Source organism: Pristis pectinata, chromosome 1 (genome assembly GCF_009764475.1).
Source record: "Pristis pectinata isolate sPriPec2 chromosome 1, sPriPec2.1.pri, whole genome shotgun sequence".
In the NCBI taxonomy this organism is placed as follows: Eukaryota; Metazoa; Chordata; class Chondrichthyes; order Rhinopristiformes; family Pristidae; genus Pristis; species Pristis pectinata.
The window spans coordinates 5,728,626-5,749,250 of record NC_067405.1 but is presented as its reverse complement, the minus strand read 5'-3'; the positions used below and the strand labels follow the sequence as shown (position 1 = coordinate 5,749,250).

At 41.0% G+C, this 20,625-nt stretch overlaps 1 protein-coding gene across 1 annotated transcript in view; it reads right to left on the bottom strand.

The window, feature by feature from the left end:
* The window catches only part of cfap65 (cilia and flagella associated protein 65), a 154,146-nt gene that overhangs the window by 75,223 nt on the left and 58,298 nt on the right, over positions 1 to 20,625 (bottom strand). The window contains exons 14-17 of the mRNA XM_052025041.1: positions 18,891 to 19,115; positions 9,916 to 10,142; positions 6,478 to 6,548; positions 4,568 to 4,784 (exon numbers count right to left, since the gene is read on the bottom strand). Of these exons, the coding sequence (XP_051881001.1) occupies positions 4,568 to 4,784; positions 6,478 to 6,548; positions 9,916 to 10,142; positions 18,891 to 19,115 (740 nt within the window). The remainder of the gene's footprint in view (positions 1 to 4,567; positions 4,785 to 6,477; positions 6,549 to 9,915; positions 10,143 to 18,890; positions 19,116 to 20,625) is intronic.

Here is a 20,625-nt window from a genome sequence, read left to right as displayed (position 1 = left end):
CCCACCCTGGACATTCTCTCTCCTCCCTCCTCCCATCGGGCAGAAGATACAAAAGCCTGAAAGCACGTACCACCAGGCTCAAGGACAGCTTCTTTCCCACCGTTGTAAGACGATTGAACTGTCATAACATGAACATAAGACGGACTCTTGACCTCACAATTGACCTCATTGTGGCTTTGCATCTTATTGCCTATCTGCACTGCACTTTCCCTGTAACACTTTATTCTGCATTTCTGTTATTTGTTTTCCCTTGTACTACCTCAATGTACTGTTGGAATGAAATGATCTGTAAAGTTTTTCACTGGACCTCGTTATATATGACAACCATAAACCAATTTACCACATGAGACATCTTGCCCTCAACCTTCCTATTATGTTTAAGAACTTATTATACTTGCATATTGAGCAAAAAACAAACTGCTGGAGGAACTCAGCGGGTCAGGGAGCATCTGTGGAGACAGAGGAATAGTTGAGGTTTCAGGTCGAGACCCTGCATCGGGACTTTGTATGTTTGTTGCGTATTAAACTCTCAGGAAGTTAATGCTCATCATTAATAGTGCAGGCTTCCTTTTAGCAATGACATTTGTTAATGCAGCATCAATTAAGCAGTACTGCCCAGAAATGGAAGATTTAAAACTGTTGAATTAAAATCTAAAATTTCTTTCCTGCTCATGGTAAATGTTTCCCAGAGACTTCTGTCACAAATGATCTTTCTTTTTTCTTAGTCTTCTTTTCCAATACCTCCACTTATGCAATCTTCAGATAATCTTTAATTTTCTCTATTTTTTAAATTATTCATTCACAGGACGTGAATGTCACTGACAACGTCAGAATTTATGACACACCCCCAATTGACCCTGGGCTAAGGCTGTTAAAATCAACCACAACAGTGGGTCTAGATTCACAGAAAGCCCAGATGGGGTAAGGGTGACAGATTTCCTCCATGAATGACATTAGTGAACATAGAACAGCACAATACAGGCCCTTCAGCCCACGATGTTGTGCCGACCTTTAAACCTCGCCTAAGACTATCTAACCCCTTCCTCCCACATATCCCTCTATTTTAAATTCCTCCATATGCTTATTTAGTAATCTCTTGAATTGGACCAATGTACCTGCCTCCACCACCGCCCCAGGCAGCGCATTCCATGCCCCAACCACTCTCTGGGTAAAAAACCTTCCTCTGATACCTCCCTTGAACTTTCCACCCATTACTTTAAAGCCATGCCCTCTTGTATTGAGCACTGGTGCCCTGGGAAAGAGGCGCTGGCTGTCCACTCTATCTATTCCTCTTAATATTTTGTACACCTCTATCATGTCTCCTCTCATCCTCCTTCTCTCCAAAGAGTAAAGCCCTAGCTCCCTCAGTCTCTCCTCATAATGCATACTTTCTAAACCAGGCAGCATCCTGGTAAATCTCCTCTGCACCCTTTCCAACATCCTTCCGATAATGAGGCAACCAGACCTGGACACAGTACTCTAAGTGTGGCCTAACCCGAGTTTTATAGAGCTGCATCATTACCTCGCAGCTCTTAAACTCGATCCCTCGACTGATGAAAGCTAACACCCCATAAGCTTTCTTCACTACCCTATCCACCTGTGAGGCAACTTTCAGGGATGTGTGGATATGTGAACTAGATGGAATTTTAATAATGATCCAGTAGTTTTGCACTTAGCATTATCTTATCTTTCATTCTACTTGAATTCAGATTCCTGAACCGCCATGGTGGGTTTCAAATTCATTTCTCTCGATGAACAGACGGAACTCTAGTTAGCAGTCCAGTAACAACCACTGGGCTATCATATCCCTTTACTAATCACAACCTCAGCATAGCAACACTATCACCACTTTAATCACTTTGCACTAAAATGGACTTTGTTTTGTCCTAATTGTGTTCTTCCTTGTAAAAATTGTGTATAATTTATGTTTAATTTAGTTTATCTATTGAATGCTGCTTATCTGATCCAATGTGCCTGTGATGCTGCTGCAAGTAAGTTTTTCATTGCACCTGTGCACACATGGACTTGTGCATCTAACAATAAACTTCACTTTGACTTCTGTTTCTATAACTACATTACTTCCACTTCACCCTCCTCCAGCAAGTGATGGCAACCTCCAACAACAGAAAATCTAATCACATACCCTTGCCACTCACTGGCATTACTATTTCAGCATCTCCCACTATCAAAACCCGGAGGATCATTATTGATCGGAAACTTAACTGGAACAGCCAGATAAATACTGCGACTACACAAAGAGGTCTGGGCTGGGTATCCTTTCGTGAGTTATGTTGATTCCCAAAGGCTGTTCACCATCTACAAGGCATAGTCAGAAGAATACTCCCCACTTGCCTTGATGACTGTAGTTCTAACAACACTCAAGAAGCTCAACAACATTTAGAACATCCCCTCCATCAACCAAAACAATTACTCCCTCCATATTACCAATACGTAGCACCTACAATATGCACTGCAGTTACTTACCTAAACCACAATGACAGCATATCCAAACCCTCTACCTCCAGAGGAAAAGTGCAGCAGGTGCACAGAAACACCTGCATCTTCTCCAAGTTAGGCACCATCCAAGTCTGGAAAAATATCACTTCATCATTGCTAGATCTTAACACTGGAAATCTAAACCCAATCACACTGGGAATAGCTTCAATAAAAGAACTGCAGCAATTCAACAGCATGGCTCATCACCACTGTTCTCAAGGGGAATTAGTCATGAAAATAGATGCTGGCCTCACCACAATGCCCGCATCCTGCAAATAGATAAATTTGAAAGAAACTCCTTTGGTTGAAGAGGTGAACAATTGGATTTGTTCTTTGCTGTGGTCCCAGATTGCCTGTTGTTCTTCCTACGCCATCTGGTATTCTAGCAAGATACAATGGAAATTATATCTAAGCAGAAGCATCCTAGATAAACTCATACAGCCTGCGCATACAAGATTTGGCCCTCCTTTTGAGAAACTTGGATATATTGAACTTTCAACATCTGAAATGCAAAGATGATTAAAGGTGTTAATAGGACAGATAGAAAGAAACTATTTCCTTTGTTGTGAAAGCCTATAAAGATATCACGTGGGACCTCAAATTAAAGAGCTGAGGAAATTTGATTTAGGCATGTGAATGATTGCAGCATACTGAAAATTGTGAAAGGCGGGCAGGTTGGATAGATGGGAAAAGCAATTCAATATAGAGAAATTTATATCAAAGAATCAACATTGTAAAAGGAAGCCATTTAGGGCATTGTTTTAATGGCTCATTTAAGCGGGTACAAGTAATTTACAGAGCAGGCATCCAGAAGGTTCTTCTATCAATCCACAAAGATGAGTTTGAATTTCATCATGGCAGCCGATGAAACATCAATTCAAGTAACTAAACTAATCTGGAATTAATGAGAAAATAATGATCATCATGAAGTTATTAAATGTTTTAAAAACCCATCTGGTTTACTTCAGTGAACCAAATCCACCATCCTTAACCAGTCTAACCTATATATGATGTTAATAACCTCCTCAGTTCAGTTGTAATGAGGAATCAACTGTAGATGACAGTGATGTCCATATCCCATCAATGAGCTCCTATCTTTTGCATGTATTGTGTTATAGTTTATGTACCTACCTCATTTATCTTATCTTATCTTTTTGAAAGTCAGCTGCTAGATCTGCTTCCACTGCACTTGCAGATTATAACCACTCACCACGGCAGGCACGGTAGTGTAGCAGTTAGCATAACGCTTTACAGCACCAGCGACCCGGGTTCAAATCCGGCCACTGTCTGTAAGGAGTTTGTACGTTCTCCCCATGTCTGTGTGGGTTTCCTCTGGGTGCTCCGGTTTCCTCCCACATTTCAAAGACGTACGGGTTAGAAAGTTGTGGGCATGCTATGTTGGCGCCAGAAGCGTGGCGACACTTGCGGGCTGCCACCAGAACACTACACAAAAAGATGTATTCCACTGTGTGCTTCGATGTACATGTGACTAATAAAGATATGTTATCTTAAATGAAATTCCTCTTACCTCCCACTCTGACTCTTCTGTAAATGACTTTTAACCAAGGAACACTGATCTTTTGACTCCTGTCTACTGAAATCATCTGTCCCATCTCCTTTATCAAAATTCCTCTATTAGATCTCTCCTTAACATTCTCCGTTCTAATGAGAATGAGCCTAACTTCTCCAGTCTTTCCTGCTTCTCCGTGCAACTAAATTCCTTCATCTCTGGTGCCTTTCTAGTACATCTTCCCGGCATTCCCTATAAAGACCATGACATCCTCTGCAATGTATTTCGGACAACCAACACTTTCTTTTATTTACGTGTAAGGCACTGGCAAAACCAGCATTCAGTCCATCTCTAATTGGTCCTTGAGTTAGTTACTCACTAGGCCATTCTCTTCAGAGGTCAGTTGTGGAATCAATCTCATTGGTGGGTCTGAAACCACACAAAGATGTCCTCAAGATGTCTATAGCAGCACAATGACCCCCATCTGATTTAACTCGCCATTCAAGCCTTGTTTGTCTATTTCCTCGGTTGTCTTCATGTATTTTGGCCATGGTTCCTTACCTATGTCTGGTTGGCACCCGGTACAACAGCTCGCCTTCAGTGGGATCACGCTGCAGGTATTCATTGAGTAGGTCGAGTGAGAAGAGCCGCCAAAGCTGCTGTTTGCTGATGCCACTAATGCTCCCCAGACAACGAGCATCTGAGATGAATATCATTGGATACACACCATCTGCTGTCACAGAACATAAAGGTTTTTCCTCTTTGCCTGCATTGGCCTCTGGCACTGAAAGGATTATGAGAATGAACAACAGTTAACAATCACTGGTATTGTGTTGTGTCGGAGACAGGTTCTCAACTCAAACTCTGGGGAAAATAAATTCATTCCAAGTTAAAAAGGGAATGAAGTAACTTAATTGGAACTGTGCAATCATGAAGAAGGCATGCCAGTGGCTCTACTTCGTTATGAGTATGAGGAGATTTGGTATGTCACAAAAGACTCTTACAAGTTTCTATACAGTTACGGTGGAAAACATTCTGACTGGTTGCACCACAGCCTGGTATGGAGGCTCCAATGCACAGGATTGCAAGAAGCTGCAGAGGGTTGTAGACTCAGACAGCTCCATCAAGGCACAACCCTCACCACCATCAAGGACATCTTCAAGAGGCAGTACCTCAAGAAGGAGGCAACTACCACTGAGGATCCTCACCATCCGGGACACGCCCTCTTCTCATTGCTATCATCAGGGAGGAGGTACAGGAGCCTGAAGACCCACACTCAACGGTTCAGAAACAGTTTCTTCTCCTCTGCCATCAGATTTCTGAATGGTCCATGAACCCATGAACACATTATTCCTTATTTTTGACACTAATTACATACTTTTGTAATTTACAGTGATTTTATGTCTTTGCACTGCACTGCTGCCGCTAAACAACAAATTTCACATCATACAGGTCAATGATAATGAACCCGATTCTGATTCTGAAGTTCAGAAGCTGATGTTAATGTGCATGTTACCATGTGACATGGTATACAGTTAGGGCCTGACCCAACCACTCTGAACCCAACCTAGAATAGTTGTCAATTCTTCCATGCATAACCCAACCATTGCTATGAGAATAGCAGTGCTGGGTGTGGTGACATTAAGCAGCACATCCTGTCCTGGCTGAGGTACCATGCTGGGGCTAGACCAGCAGGACTGAGCCCAATCTGAACACAAACCTCTTGTCAGGGTGCACACCCTACCTGGCCTGAGCCCAACGTGTGTGATCAGGTCCCATCAGGCCTGGGTCAGAAAGCTGGGGTCCACCACAGTGGACAAGTTATGAACTGACAATTTAAAATCAGGTCAATGATTTGCATCCCATTCCAGAGACTTGTACATGTAATCTCAGTTTACGTTACAGCACTGAGGGAGCGCTGCACTGTCAGAGATACCATCTACCAGATGGGAAGCCAAACCAATACTCTATCTGACCTGTTGTGTGGATGTAAAAATTCATGGTATTATTTCATAGAAAATCAGGAATATTTTTCCCCCAATGCTCTGGCCAATAATCATCCTTCACCAACACCACTAAAACAGATTATCTAGTCATTTAAGTGCTTGTGAGATCTTTCTGTATGCAAATGGCTGTTATGTTTGCTATATCATACAAGTGATCGAATTTCAGGAAGTATTTAATTGGCATTAACATACTTTGAGACATTCTAAGTTCTAAAAGTATGTTATAAATGGAAACCATTTTTTATTATATTTCTCTATTTTACATATCAGCATCCTTGGCACTTCTCAATAAGTATGCCAATCTTTGCAAAATTAGCAGCAATTTTGTGTGCTGCAGATTAAGTAGCCTTAATGCTTTTCACTTATGAATCTAGAACAAAATCCAAGAGACAAGATCTCAAATCTGCAACCAGGTTTCAGAAGAAAAATCCAATACCTATTCTATACATAAGTAAAAGTACCCACCTTTAGCAGATAGAATCTTGGAGCTAATTGTCCAAGTATAACGAAGTCTTCGAACAGGCCGTGCGACAAACCTAAAGAAAAGCCTTGATCTTGCAGGTATCGTGCCGTGGTGATATTCCAATTCAAAAGCTAAGGAAACATGGATTTCCCACAAAACAAATTATAACATAAATGTACAAATGTTTACATTATAGATAAATCTCAGAATAGCTGAATAGAATAATGGCATAGGAACAGGATTGGACCATTCAGCCCCTCAATTCCATTCCACCATTCAATTACGTCATGGCTGATTGGTTTCTCAATTCCATTTTGGTGTCATAACCCCTAATACTGTTACTCAGCCATAATCTATCAACCTCACTTTTGAAAGTTCCCAGAGTCAATAGCATTTTGAGGGATAATTTTATTGCCCTTTCTATGGAGGAGTGTTTTGCGACATCACCCTTGAATTGCCTACTTATAATTTTAAAGTAAACTTCCTTCATTTCAAGTCTCCTGTTAGAGAAGATTGTTTATCCCTAACTACTCTGCTAATTTCTTTAGTTTACCTAAATACCTAAACTACTTCTTAATTTATTCATTGATGGAAAATAGAAGTCACGGGAAAGGTCTGATGGCCACTGATCCAAAAGTCAACCAGATTAGACTGCATTTGGTACGGGTATGAGAAAAAAATGCAGAAGGTAGAATCTGAAATGAAAACAGAAAATGGAATGGGTGAGATAGATGACTTTGGAACTATGGTTCCCAAATCATTCCTTCATGCGACTGGCGACGAGTTGATTTTGATTGCCACTACGTTAACTCTACCACCACTGCAATCATCTGTCTATCAGTGTGATAGAAGGTGAACTAGATGGACATTTTCTAATTTTCATCTTGCAATTTCTATGTTCCTCTACCAAATAGTAGTTTATTATTCTTACTTACTGATTACAAGGCAGTAGGAGGTCATTTGGACATTGCCAGCTCCCAATAAAGCAATCCCATCAGTCCCATTCCCCTTCTCTTCAGTTCTGTTAACTGCAGCTTAAGAGTCATAGAGTCACACAGCATGGAAACAGGCCCTTCGGCCCAGCGCATCCATGCCAACCAAGATGCCCATCTAAACTATCCCATTTGCACGTGTTTGGTCCATATCCCTCTAAACATTTCCTATCTATACTCTCTCACATGCCCATCAGCTCCCTTTTAACTCTTTGGCCATTTATGTTCTATAGCAGCCATTTACACTACGCTGTGTTTTTGGGGCTTGGGATGAAACCCAAAAACCCAGCACAAACCCACAACGTCACAGGGAACATGGGCAATCTCGACACGATCAGCACCTGGGATCAGGATCAAACCTGTGCCCCGTGAGTTGTGAGGCTGCTGCACCACCATGTCAACCTCAAGGTAAGTTGCACCAAATCTTCTGAATAGCAACCACTGCTAAGTTAGGATCTCTGCCCAGTCCTTGTGGAAAAAATACAATTCTTTGTTCACTATCTTGCCTACAGAGTCACAGAGCACTACAGCACAGGAACAGGCCTTTTGGCCCATCCAGTCCATGCCAACCTGATCTCCTGCCTAGTCCCATCTACCTGCACCTGGACCATATCCCTCCAAACCCCTCCCATTCATGTACCTATCCAAATCTCTCTTAAATGTTACAATTGAACCTGCATCTACCACTTCCACTGGCAGCTCACTCAACATTTGCACCACCCTCTGAGTGAAGAAGTTCCCCCTCAGATTCCCCTTAAATATTTCACCTTTCATCCTAAGCCTATGTCTAGTCTGACTCAACCTTAGGGGAAAAAAACCAGTATGCATTCACCCTTTCTATACCCTTCATAATTTTGTATACCTCTATAAGATCTCCCCTCATTCTCCTGTGCTCCAGGGAATAAAGTTCTAACCTATTCAACCTTTCCCTATCACTCAGGTTCTCAAGTCATGGCAACATCTTTGTAAATTAGCCTTGCAGCTAAGTTACCCAGGATCAGAATCAGAATCAGGTTTATTATCATTGACTCATCTGTCATGAAATGTGTTGTTTTGCGGCAGAAGTACAATGCAAAGACATAAAATTAGGATGACAGATTTCAGTCTTGCTTTTGAACTCCTGAAAGCTGAGAATATTTATTTAGCCAATTTTCTGAAAGGTAGGATTCCTTCTTCCAACTGTCCATCACTGCTGATTAAAGTCAATGTTTTGACTTCCATTCTAAATCAATTGAGCCCCAAATTTTTAAATTTATAATCACACATTTACAGCACATAAGGCAATTCAGCCCTTCATATCCAATGCTAACTGTGGGGAAACAAATATCAAGCCTTTTCCCAGTTCTTCGTCCTTAACCTGTGGATATGGCATGGCTTATCCAAGTACCCTTTAAATATGATGCAAGTGTCCACCTCTACCTCCCTATTCAGGCAATGACATCCAGACCTTCACCACCCTTTAGGTGAAAATATTTTTCCTCAGTAAATATTTTAAATTTCTGTCCTCTAATTATTGATCTGTCTAACTTGCCTTATATACTATGCCCTTTTCAGTTTTAACACTATTTTTATTTGGTGGTATTATGGCCATTGCCTATCTTAACTTTGTCAATAGATATCTGCATTAAATTCACTACGAATACATAATCCTCTCCAACTGTGTTGTAATCTTGTCTTTTACTCATATTCATTCTTGCTTGGGTCCTCTGAACGTCTTACCTTATTCAATTTCCCCTTTCTCTGACTAAATATTAGAGGCTGAGAACCAGATTTTGGCCTCCCTTAAATTCGTCAAGGGCAAAGTCGAGGACATCTTGGAGGCAACACGTCAAGAAGGCAGCATCCATCACTAAGGACCCTCAGCATCCAGGTCACGTCCTCTTCTCGTTACTACCATTGGGGAGGAGGTACAGGAGCCTGAAGACCCACACTCAACGATTCAGAAACGGCTTCATCCCCTCCGCCATCATATCTCTGAATGGTCCATGAACCCATGAACACAACCTCGTCACGGTAGTGTGGCGGTTAGTGTAACACTTTACAGTGTCAGCGACCCGGGTTCAAATCTGGCCACTGTCTGGAAGGAGTTTGTACATTCTCCCTGTGTCTGCGTGGGTTTCCTCCAGGTGCTCCGGTTTCCTCCCACATTCCAAAGACGTACGGGTTAGGAAGTTGTAGGCATGCTATGTTGGCGCCAGAAGCGTGGCGACCTTTGCAGGCTGCCCCCAGAACACTCTACGCAAAAAGATGCATTTCCCTGTGTGTTTCAATGTACATGTGACTAATAAAGATATCTCATTCCTTCCTTTTGCACTATTTATTTTTTGTAATTTATGGTAATTTTATGTTTTTGCACTGTACTGCTGCTGTAAAACAACAAATTTCACGTCATTTGATAAATCAGTGATAAAAAATCTGATGTGAATTCTGAAATGCTTAATCTATAACCTTTCCAAGGTCTGTTTCCCCATAGGTTGTAACGAGTAATATCCCATATCTCCGCACTTACCCATTGGATCATTCACAACAACATCGGGGTCACATAGTCCTGTGATATCCTGCTTGACACTGAGAGCAAAGTTTAAAGAGCATGGTTCATTATTCAGCAGTACAAGGTCACCTGACTGAGTATTGCCAACCAGGATGTCTCCCAAGTGTATATGTTCTTTCTCAGCCTGAAGGAGAAGTATAGATGACAACCATCACTGATATAATTTGCAACCACAGTATATAACATCAACAAGCATGCCTACCATTAACTATAACATTGGTAAATTGGTTTATTATTGTCACATGTATCGAGGTACAGTGAAAAACTTTGTTTTGCATGCTATTCATAGCTATCATTTCATCACATCAGTGCATTGAGGTAGTACAAGGGAAAACAATAACAGAATGCAGAATAAAGTGTTACAGCTACTGAGAAAGTGCAGTGCAGGCAGACAATAAAGTCCAAGCCATGATGAGGTAGATCATGAGGTCAAAGTCCATCTAAGGGACCATTCAATAGTCTTATAACAGTGGGATAGAAGCTGCCCTTGAGCCTGGTGGCACGTGCTTTCAGGCTTTTGTATCTTCTGCCTGATGGGAGTGGGGAGAAGAGAGAATGTCCGGGGTGGGTGGGATCTTTGATTTACAGGGAACAGAGAAGAGAGAATAACAGTCCTCCTATTGTTAAAGCACTAACGCCTACCAAACATTTTAATAAGCTAAGGAATGAAAGGCTGTGTACGAAATAATAAATAAATTGTATATCTGAATGCATTACATTGAATCTACAGCACCAAAACAAGCCATCCATCCCAACCAGAAAAAATACTGAAACCTTCAGTAGGTCAGGCAGCATCTGTGGAAAGAGAAATAGTTAATGATTGAAGGCCTGGAACAATAACTTTGTTTCTCGTTCCACAGATTCTGTCTGAACTGCTGAGTGCTTCTAGCATTTTCTCTTTTTATTCCAGATTTGCTACATCTGCAGGTTTTTGATTTTCATTCTTCCCAAATCAACTATGCCAGTCTTTACGTGCCACACAAGCTTTCTTCATCTGACTTGATCAATTTTCCTTCTGTGTCTGTCTAGTTTCTTTTTAAATGCTATTTACCACAACCATTCCTTGGGCTAAATACTGAATTCCACATTTTCACAAACTGAATTGAGACACTTCAGTGGATCTCTTTATTTCAGTTATTAGCTGATCAAAGTTTTTGCACGTTTAGCCAACAACTCTTTAAGAGATCCACTGAAAGGGAATCTCAGAGGGGAATCCAGATGATGCAGAGTTGTTCCACTACTTCTAACATGTAGCACAGGTTGAGTGAAAGGTTTGCAGACTTTTTAATTCCTAAATGAATTACACTTGAACAGATTCAACCCTTTTCCTGCAACTTAGGAATAGCATTAACAGTGACCAAAGTTTCAGTTAATATCGAAACTGGAAATTCACACCAGAGGGGCAGAAATATCATTTCTGAAGTTGAGATTGAACCACAGTTGTAATAGAGCAAAGAAAGTTATTTTACTCTGGAGCTAATGATCTTATAATTCTAGCTTTATGCCTTCTGCTACCAGTTCAAAAATGGCTGCAATTTGCTCTATTGGTGAGTCTTTAAAAGGGTTAATTGTGGAGAAGAGATTTCCATCTATGTGCAATTCCAAAACTAAAGGGCATGAATATAAAATAGTCACTAATTGATATAGTAAGGAATCCGGAAAGAAGCCCTTTGCTCACTTAATGTTGAGAATATTTAACTCACTCCCACAGAGAGTATGTGCAGTAATAAAGATCTATTTCTGAGACTGACTTGTGAGGAACTAAATTGAGAGATTTTTGAAAATCCAAATACACCATATCCATTGGTTCCCCTTTATGAAGTCAGAGTCACATTGCATGGATATGGGCCCTTCGGCCCACTGAGACCATGCCGACCATCAAACATCCCTTTACACAAGTTCCATTTTATGCCTGCATTCCCATCAACTCTCCCAGATTCTACCAATCACCTATGCACAAGGGGCAATTTACAATGGCCAAATATCCTACCAACTAGCATGCCTTTGGGATGTGGGAGGAAACTGGAGGACCCAGAGGAAACCCACGTGGTCACAGGGAGAACCTGCAAACTCTACACAGGCAGCACCTCAGGTGCTGTGCCACCTCATACTTACAACTGAATTATAACTTCAAAAACTCAATTAGATTTGTCAAACATCTTTTAATAAAAACACGTGACCCTACCTATTCGTATTATGATTTTCCATGTACCTTGTTATCATATCCTTAACAAAATGTTCTCGCATTTTCTACACTCCTGATGCCAGTATAACTGTAGCATAATTACCCGTTTACTTTCTCCCTTCTTTCTTTAACACTACTTTCTCATCCACAGGATCAATCCTGAGTTTAAGAAATTCTCAAAACAAGTACTAATGCAAGATAGTATTATTTCCAGAGCCACATTTTTAAACACTATTGAATGGAGGCTACCATTGCTAGTTTTCTCCAACTATTCCTATACTAAGGTGAACTTCTTTAAGTTCCACATTTTCAGAAAAATGGTACCACACCGCTAGTGCGTTTTTTGTGAAAACAGTGCACATCTCTACCATTGTCTAATTTCCCATTATAATTTATCCTGCCTCTGCCTGTAAATATGCTACATTCATCTTCACTAATCCCTTCCTTTTTACTTGTGCATAAAAGCACATACAATTTGTTCTTCCGTCTCTTGCTAATTTCCGTTTACTTTCAAAACTAGGTCATCCTTTGTAGATTTATAAAACCTTCCTAATTCCCTCTTTACTAGATTCTTTGGCAACATCATAATCCCTTCCTTTAATCCAATACTACCTTCACTTTACTGTTGGTTCACTTTTTATTGATTTTTTTAAAAGACATCTATATTCATTGTAAATTAAGAATCACTTACTTAACATTTGCCATTATTCTTCTAAGAATAACCTTTATCTGGAAAGATCATGAATATATAAAATTAAAGAACTGAAGATGCTGGGTTTTGATAATGGGTCTGTTTCTGACCTGCTGAGTATTTCCTACATTTCCTGATTTTATTTAAAGCCATAGATATGTAATTCTTCATTTTATCATTATGCCAATATATGTCACAGTTTTGACCAGCTAGATCAAAGTTGTTTGCCTTAATATCTCATGTACAAGGATATCACAGGCCCATCTATGTCAATAAACCTGATATCCAAACAAGAATCACTATTATCAAAGAAGTGTCAGTTATAGACACAACGTTGTGGGTTCAATTCCCATTATATAGACCTGAACACTGTGTAGTACTGAGGGAATACTCCATTGTTGCAGGTGCTGCATAGATAATGGGGCGGCACGGTAGCGTAACGGTTAGCGCGACGCTATTACAGCGCCAGCGATCGGGGTTCGATTCCCGTCGCTGTCTGTAAGGAGTTTGTATGTTCTCCCATGTCTGCGTGGGTTCCCTCCGGGTGCTCTGGTTTCCTCCCACATTGCAAAGACGTACCGGTAGGTTAATTTGGGTTTAAAATGGGCGGCGCAGACTCGTTGGGCCGGAAGGGCCTGTTACCACGCTGTAAATAAAAATTTTTTTTAAATTTAAAAATTTAAATAATATGTTAAACTGAGGCCAGTCTACTCCCTTGAGTGGATATAAAAGATCCAACTGTACTGGTCTGAACAAGTGCGAGGAATTTCTCAGTCTCCCAGCGAATGTTTAACCACCAACATCACTAAAAAAAGACGTAATTATTACAATGTGAACACAAGAGACTGCAGATGCTGGAATCTGGAGTAACGTGCAAAGGAGCTGGAGGAACTCAGCAAGTCAGGCAGCATCTATGGAGGGAAATGGACAGTCTACTTTGTGGGTCAAGATTCTTCATCTGGACTGGAAAGAAAGAGGGGAGATAGCCAGAATAAATTGGAACTGGTTTATTGTCACTTGTACTGAGGTACAGTGAAAAACTTGTCTTGCATACCATTCATCGAAATCAATTCATTACAGTGTATTGAGGTAGCACAAGGTAAGACAATACAGAATGCAAAGTAAAGCGTCACAGCTTCAGAGAAAGTGCAGTGCAGGCAGACAATAAGGTGCAAGGTCATAACGGGATAGATTGTGAGGTCATAAATCCATCTAATCATATTGGGGAACCATTTAATAGTCTTATAACAGCGGGATAGAAGCTCTCCTTGACCCTGGTGGTATGTGCTTTCAGGCTTCTGTATCTTCCACCTGATGGGAGAGGGGAGAAGAGAGAATGTCCAGGATAGGTGGAGTCTTTGATTATGTTGGCTGCTTTAACGAGGCAGCGAGAAGTATAGACAGAGTCCATGGAGGGGAGGCTGGTTTCTGTGATGTGCTGAGCTGTGTCCACAATTCTCTGCGTTTCTTACAGTCCTGGGCAGAGCAGTTGCCGTACCAAGCCGTGATGCATCTGGATAGGATGCTTTCTATGGTGCATCAATAAAAGTTGGTGAGGGTCAAATGGGACATCCCAAATTTCTTTAGCCTCTTGAGGAAGTAGAGGCACTGGTGAGCTTTCTTGGCCATGGTGTCTACATGGTTGGACCAGGGCAAGCTATGGGTGGTGATCACTCCTAGGAACTTGAAGCTATCAACCCTCTCGACCTCAGCACCATTGATGTAGACAGGCGCATGTGTACCAATCCCTTGCTGAAGTCAATGATCAGCTCTTTTGTTTTTCTGACATTGAGGGAAAGGTTGTCGTTATGACACAATATCACTGAGCTCCCTCTCTCCTTCCTGTACTCCGACATCGTTATTTGAGATACTACGGTGGTATCATCTGAAAACTTGTAGATGGAGTTAGAGAAGAATCTGGCCATGTAGTCATTAGCGTACAGGGAGTAGAGTGGAGAGGTGGAGCCAGAGCTGGCAGGTGATAGATGGATCCAGAAGGGGAGTGATCGGCAGATGAGGGAGGGGGGAAGAGTGGGAATGATGCAAGAAGCTGGGAGGTGACAGGTGGAAATGACAAAGGGCTGAAAAAGATGGAATCTGATAGGAGAGGACAGTGGACCATGGAATAAAGGGAAGGAGGTGGGGGGGGGAACCGGTGGGAAGAATGTGTGGGTGATGGGCAGATGGAGAGGGGATAGGGTGATGGGGGATCAGCGTAATTTAAAAAAAAGAGGAACAGAAGGAAGTGTTTACCATCAGGATAATATGGCCCTGCACAGATGAGTGTCACATTTCCTTTATTCCAACAGGAACTACACATAAAAATTACTACATTGACTGTAAAGTGCTATAGCTGTAAAGTGCAAAATTGTGAAAGATGCTATACGTGCGAAAACTTAGTAGATGGAAAAGTAATTATCGCAACAGAAAGAAAATGCATGCAAACAGGATTGCTCCTCTCTCTCCTGTGGTCTCACCGTAATTCTGCCCACTGTTCCTTCACCAATAACTCTGAGGGTGAAATGAATTTTCTTTCCTTGCTCTGTACTGTGTGGGCCTTTCACTCCCCACACATAAATGTGGGGCTTCAGGAAATACTTCTGTTGTTCTTGCGGGTAAAAAGACCAAGATTGTGCCTGAAAAAAGTCCACAATATGCTGTTGGTTAAATCCAAGGTAAGTACTCCAAGCACTTTGAATTACACACCAAATAGGTTTGCAACAAACTTCAGTTTATTATATTCACTAAGATAAATATAATGTAGTAGACTTACAGAAAAATAAATAACATTATCATTTTCCGCAGGTGGACAAGTGACCTGAGCCGATCCTTAGAACCTCGACACTCTCTGCAAATTGTTATGATAAGCTGAAGACCTTTATAAGCTTCTTGAACACTGCCACGGCCATTGTGCCATGGCAGGTTTTATTGTGAATAAGAACTCTGAAAAGGAGATAATATCCTCCAAACAATTGACTCTGACTTGTTTACTCTCTTGTTCTACTGCCTGATTTCTTATCTCAAAGATTGCCTTTGCCATCCCTTTTCACAATGTGGCCATTTCATTAGTTCCAGCTACAGTACAATTTTACAAACTATGCATAAGTAAAAAGAAATCAAAAAATGTAATTAGATTAAACCAAATATTTATACACATGTGGGGTATCCAACAATACAAAACAGAGTTAAAAGATACAGGGAAACTACAAGAGGCAGAACACATGAAGGATCTAAGTGAAACAATACAAAACCTTGAACAGTAAGCACCTGAAAGTGGTGAAATGATCAGCCACATTTGTCTGCCTAACAGCTATCAAAGTGTAAATCATTGAGATATTTGCTATCCAAAACACTATTATTGCAACCTAGCTTCATAGCTGAAGGGTCCAAGGTCAATGTCATTCTTCCTTCGGATGCTTATTGACCTTTTGTGCACTTACATCAGAGAATAACTGCTGTGATGGGCCAATAATGCCATTATGTTGCTTCGTCCAATTACTAGCATTGCCATACCCAAAATACAAAATAACAACGGAAAATGCTGACAATACTCAGCAGGTCAGGTAGCACCTGTGGAGAGAAAAATGAAGTTAACATTTCAGGTTGATGGCCTTTTATCGGACGTTTCACCAAACTATGTTCTGATGGCAAATCATCGATCTGAAACCTTAACTTTGTTTCTCTCTCCAAGATGATGAATCACCAGTTGCAGTGTTATGAGGCCAATAAAGATTTTAGGCTTATCATAACAATTTGCAGAGAGAGTTTAGATTCTAAGGACTTGCAGGATAATTCCAGCATTTTACTGTTTTAATAGTCATTTACTGGTCTGGGGACTTCTTGTCTGCATTTTGTCTCAATCCTGAGAAGCGTCGGTTTTCAGAGCAATGTCAGAAGTACAGTATACTGGAACTCCGCTTTCCTCCAATTCTACCCTTTCGTACATCCCCAGCTGGCTGTATGCCCTCATTAGATGCAAGGTTTTTAAATTGGCTCCAACTTTCTCAAGTTCTTCAACCCTCTAGGCCTCTGCAATCCCCTAATTCTGAGCTCTTAAACAATTTTAACCAGTCATCCCTTGCTGACCAGTCTCTTAGCTGCCTGGGCCCTGTTAAGTTACCTTCCATATTCAAAGGAGGTCAATTTAAAGAGATTAAGCTAGTAAGTTAGTACATAGACACTCAAGAAACAATCTTCAGTGATAAGAGACAACAAACATTGTTACTGTCAGGAAGCATCTATGGAGGGAAATAAACAGTCAATGCTTCAGGTCAAGACCTGATGAAGGGTCTCAACCATAAACATCGACTGTTTATTTCCCTCCATAGATGCTGCCTGACCTGCTGAGTTCCTCCGGCATTTTGTGTGTGTTGCTCCAGATTCCAGCATCTGCAGAATCTCTTGTGGCAAACATTGTTACTGAAAGCATTGTAAAGGCATTCGGATTCAACTAGAAACAAAGAGTGTGAGACAGGTCATAGGGAGTAATTCCTGTTAAAATTTAAGTCCATGTCCAAAATTTAAGTAATTAGATGATGTAGTTCTTTGAAAAATAAAGATGATCACGTCGTTAGAATGAAAGAAAGTTCTCAAAATATTTTGTTAGGGCAGAATTCATTCGGTTCTTGAACCAACCGGCACAACCCTAATCACTAGAGTTTAGCAACACTATGACCACTTTGATCACTTTGCTCTAAAATGGACTTACTTTTTGTTCTAATTGTGTTCTTTTCTTGTAAAAATTGTGCTTAATTTATGCTTTTCTTGTGAATGCTGCTTACACGATGTGCCTGCTTTGCTGCTGCAAGTTTTTCATTGCACCTGAGCATACGTGTACTTGCGCATATGACAATAAACTTGACTTTGACTTTTGAAAGTGAATTTCCTCTAATTCAAAATGTGAAACATGCTAAATTATGTAGTATTTTGTATCAGAAAAATGAATGTAAATATCTGTGCAATTACTAAGTGTGATGCCGTGTGTGATTGTTGCAAAATCATTGTACAATTGTGTATCATTTTTTATGAAAGTCAAGTAGTTGCTTTTGAAACCTATTGATGTGCTATGAATTGAGCAGTCAGACTCCCAAACACCACAATGAGCTGCAATTGAAAATAATACACCTGGCTCCATTTTCCTCAGATGGCAGGTCATTGATTTAAAATGCAAACTCTTTTTCCCTATCTATAAGATGCTCCAAACTTGTTGAGCATTTCTAGCATTTCCTTTTCTCATGTCATATATTTTCTTCCCTTAGGCAGAAGTACCATGGCCAATTGGAAAACCACTAACCCCGACGTCAGAGAGGACACACAACTCAGTGTGGGCTATGAAATGAACATGGGATGTATCAAGCCCTGTTAGTGTGGATCTCAATGTAGCTGCATTTACGCAGTCAACTCCTATTTTATTTGTTTAAACAACAAATGCATTCAATTCTAGTTGCCCCCTTTATTGGAAGGATGTAGAGGCTTTGGAGAGGGTGCAGAAGAGGTTTACCAGGATGCTGCCTGGATTAGAGGGCATGTGCTATAAGGAGAGGTTGGATAAATTTGGGTTGTTTTCTCTGGAGCGGCGGAGGCTGAGGGGAGATCTGATAGAGGTTTATAACATTGTGAGAAGCCTAGATAAAGTAGACAGCTGGTATCTTTTTCCAGGGTTGAAATATCTAATACTAGAGGGCATGCATTTCAGGTGAGAGGGGGCAAGTTCAAAGGAGATGTGCGGGGTGAGTTTTTTTTTACACAGAGAGTGATGGGTGCCTGGAATGTGCTGCCAGGGGTGGTGGTGGAGGCAAGTACGAAAGAGGCTTTCAAGGGCTCTTGGGTAGGCACATGAACATGCAGAGATATGGACATTGTGCAGGCAGAAGGGATTAGTTTAGTTAGGCATTTAATTACTAGTTTAATTGGTCTGGCACAACATGGTAGGCCGAAGAGCCTGTTCCAATGCTGTACTGTTCTATGTTCTAACAGAAAAAAGATCTGGAACTCACCAAAGATTCATTGGCCTGGATGATCCCAAAGGTTGGTCTGACAGACAGAACCTTGGAACCAGCTGCTGATATCTTCCACTGAAAATACAGTGGCATCCGTGTCACGTTCTTAATGAAGTAGGATCGCTCTGATAAGGTGCCTATGCATGTCGGCTTAAAGTACAGATACCCATTTCCGTCCAGAGTCACGAGTGGCTTTTCAACAGTGCAAAATAATCTGATTTCCTAAGAAGTCAAGAGAATGAGAGAGGTGAGTAGCATATTGCACTCTGTGCCAAACAACAGTTCTTTGTAACTGATAATGATTTTCAACCGCTGTCAGAGTTTAGCCTCTGTGTCAAAAGGCTATGCATTCTAGTCACTGAAACAAATACATGGTCTCAACTGACAATTCAGGGCATACTGAGAAATGCTACAATGTCCAAGGTTTCATGTATTTTAGACGAAGCTTCAGAACCAAAGCAAGGTACTGAAACAGCATCCTCTAAATATTGTAATAAATCCTCCTGGCAGAACAGATTGTGTGATGTGCTGCACTAACAGGTCCAAAGGCCTTGTTTCCACGCTGTGTAACTCCAAATGTGCTGGTGCACATTTGAAACCTATGGCAGGAACAACAGATAAACATTGGCACAACCCTGCATCTGTGGTGATAAGTGCTAAATCTGTAACGAAAGTCAGTTATTCTGGTGAGGTTACTGTCCCAGTATTTGTATATATTTTAAGTAGCCATTGATCATCAAATAGAATCTGGAAGATGACACCATTTTGGTGGCATCATGCAGAGTAATTTCCAGCAGCAAAGGGCAGGAAACCTAACTGAACCACAGAACACTACAGCACAGAAAACAGGCCATTCGACCCTTCTAGTCTGTGCCGAAACTTTATTCTGCTAGTCCCATTGACCTGCACCCAGTCCATAACCCTCCAGACCTCTCCCATCCATGTATCTATCCAACTTCCAGTGACTTGTTCTATTTCAATTTACTCACCTATCCCACAACCATATCTCTATCACACTTTACCAACTTTGTACCAGCCAGGGTAGAGGAAATCAAAATGCTCTTATTTATTTGATAAGGTGAAAATAGTTCAGGTATTCAACCATCAATATCAAAAACAGTAATGCAAGAGGTACACAATAAGGTGAATGGATATAGCATGAAAGAAAATCAGAAAAAACAAACTGAGAGTGAAACTAACCATAAAATTAGATCAACTGAAAAAATGTTGGATTCGGACAGCATGAGAGATTATTCAGGTAAAAAGAAACTAGTGTTTTTAAGAACAAGACTTTAGGATCGACAGCAGAGGTTCACAATAGAGGGCAAATTTTGGCAGCGAGAACATAAGAATACATGAAACAGATTTGGCCCCGCATGCCAGCTCAGCTATTCAATAAGGGTATGACTGACTTTTATCTCAGCACCACCTTCCTGCACTACCCCATCATCCTTTGATTTCCTTAATATTGAAAAATTTATCAATCTTGGCCTTGAATATACACAATGATTAGGCCTCCACAGTACTTCTCCAAAGATTCACCTCCTTCTGGATGAAGAAACTTCTCATCTCTCCTGAACGGGGCCCAGTTACTTTGAGTGTGATCCCTGGTTCCAGACACCTGAGCCAAAGGAAGCATTATCCTTGCATCTACCATCTCAAGCGCCAGATGAAATTTGTATGTTCAGTGAGGTCACCTCTCCTTCTTCTAAACCCATGAGTGCTCATGTCA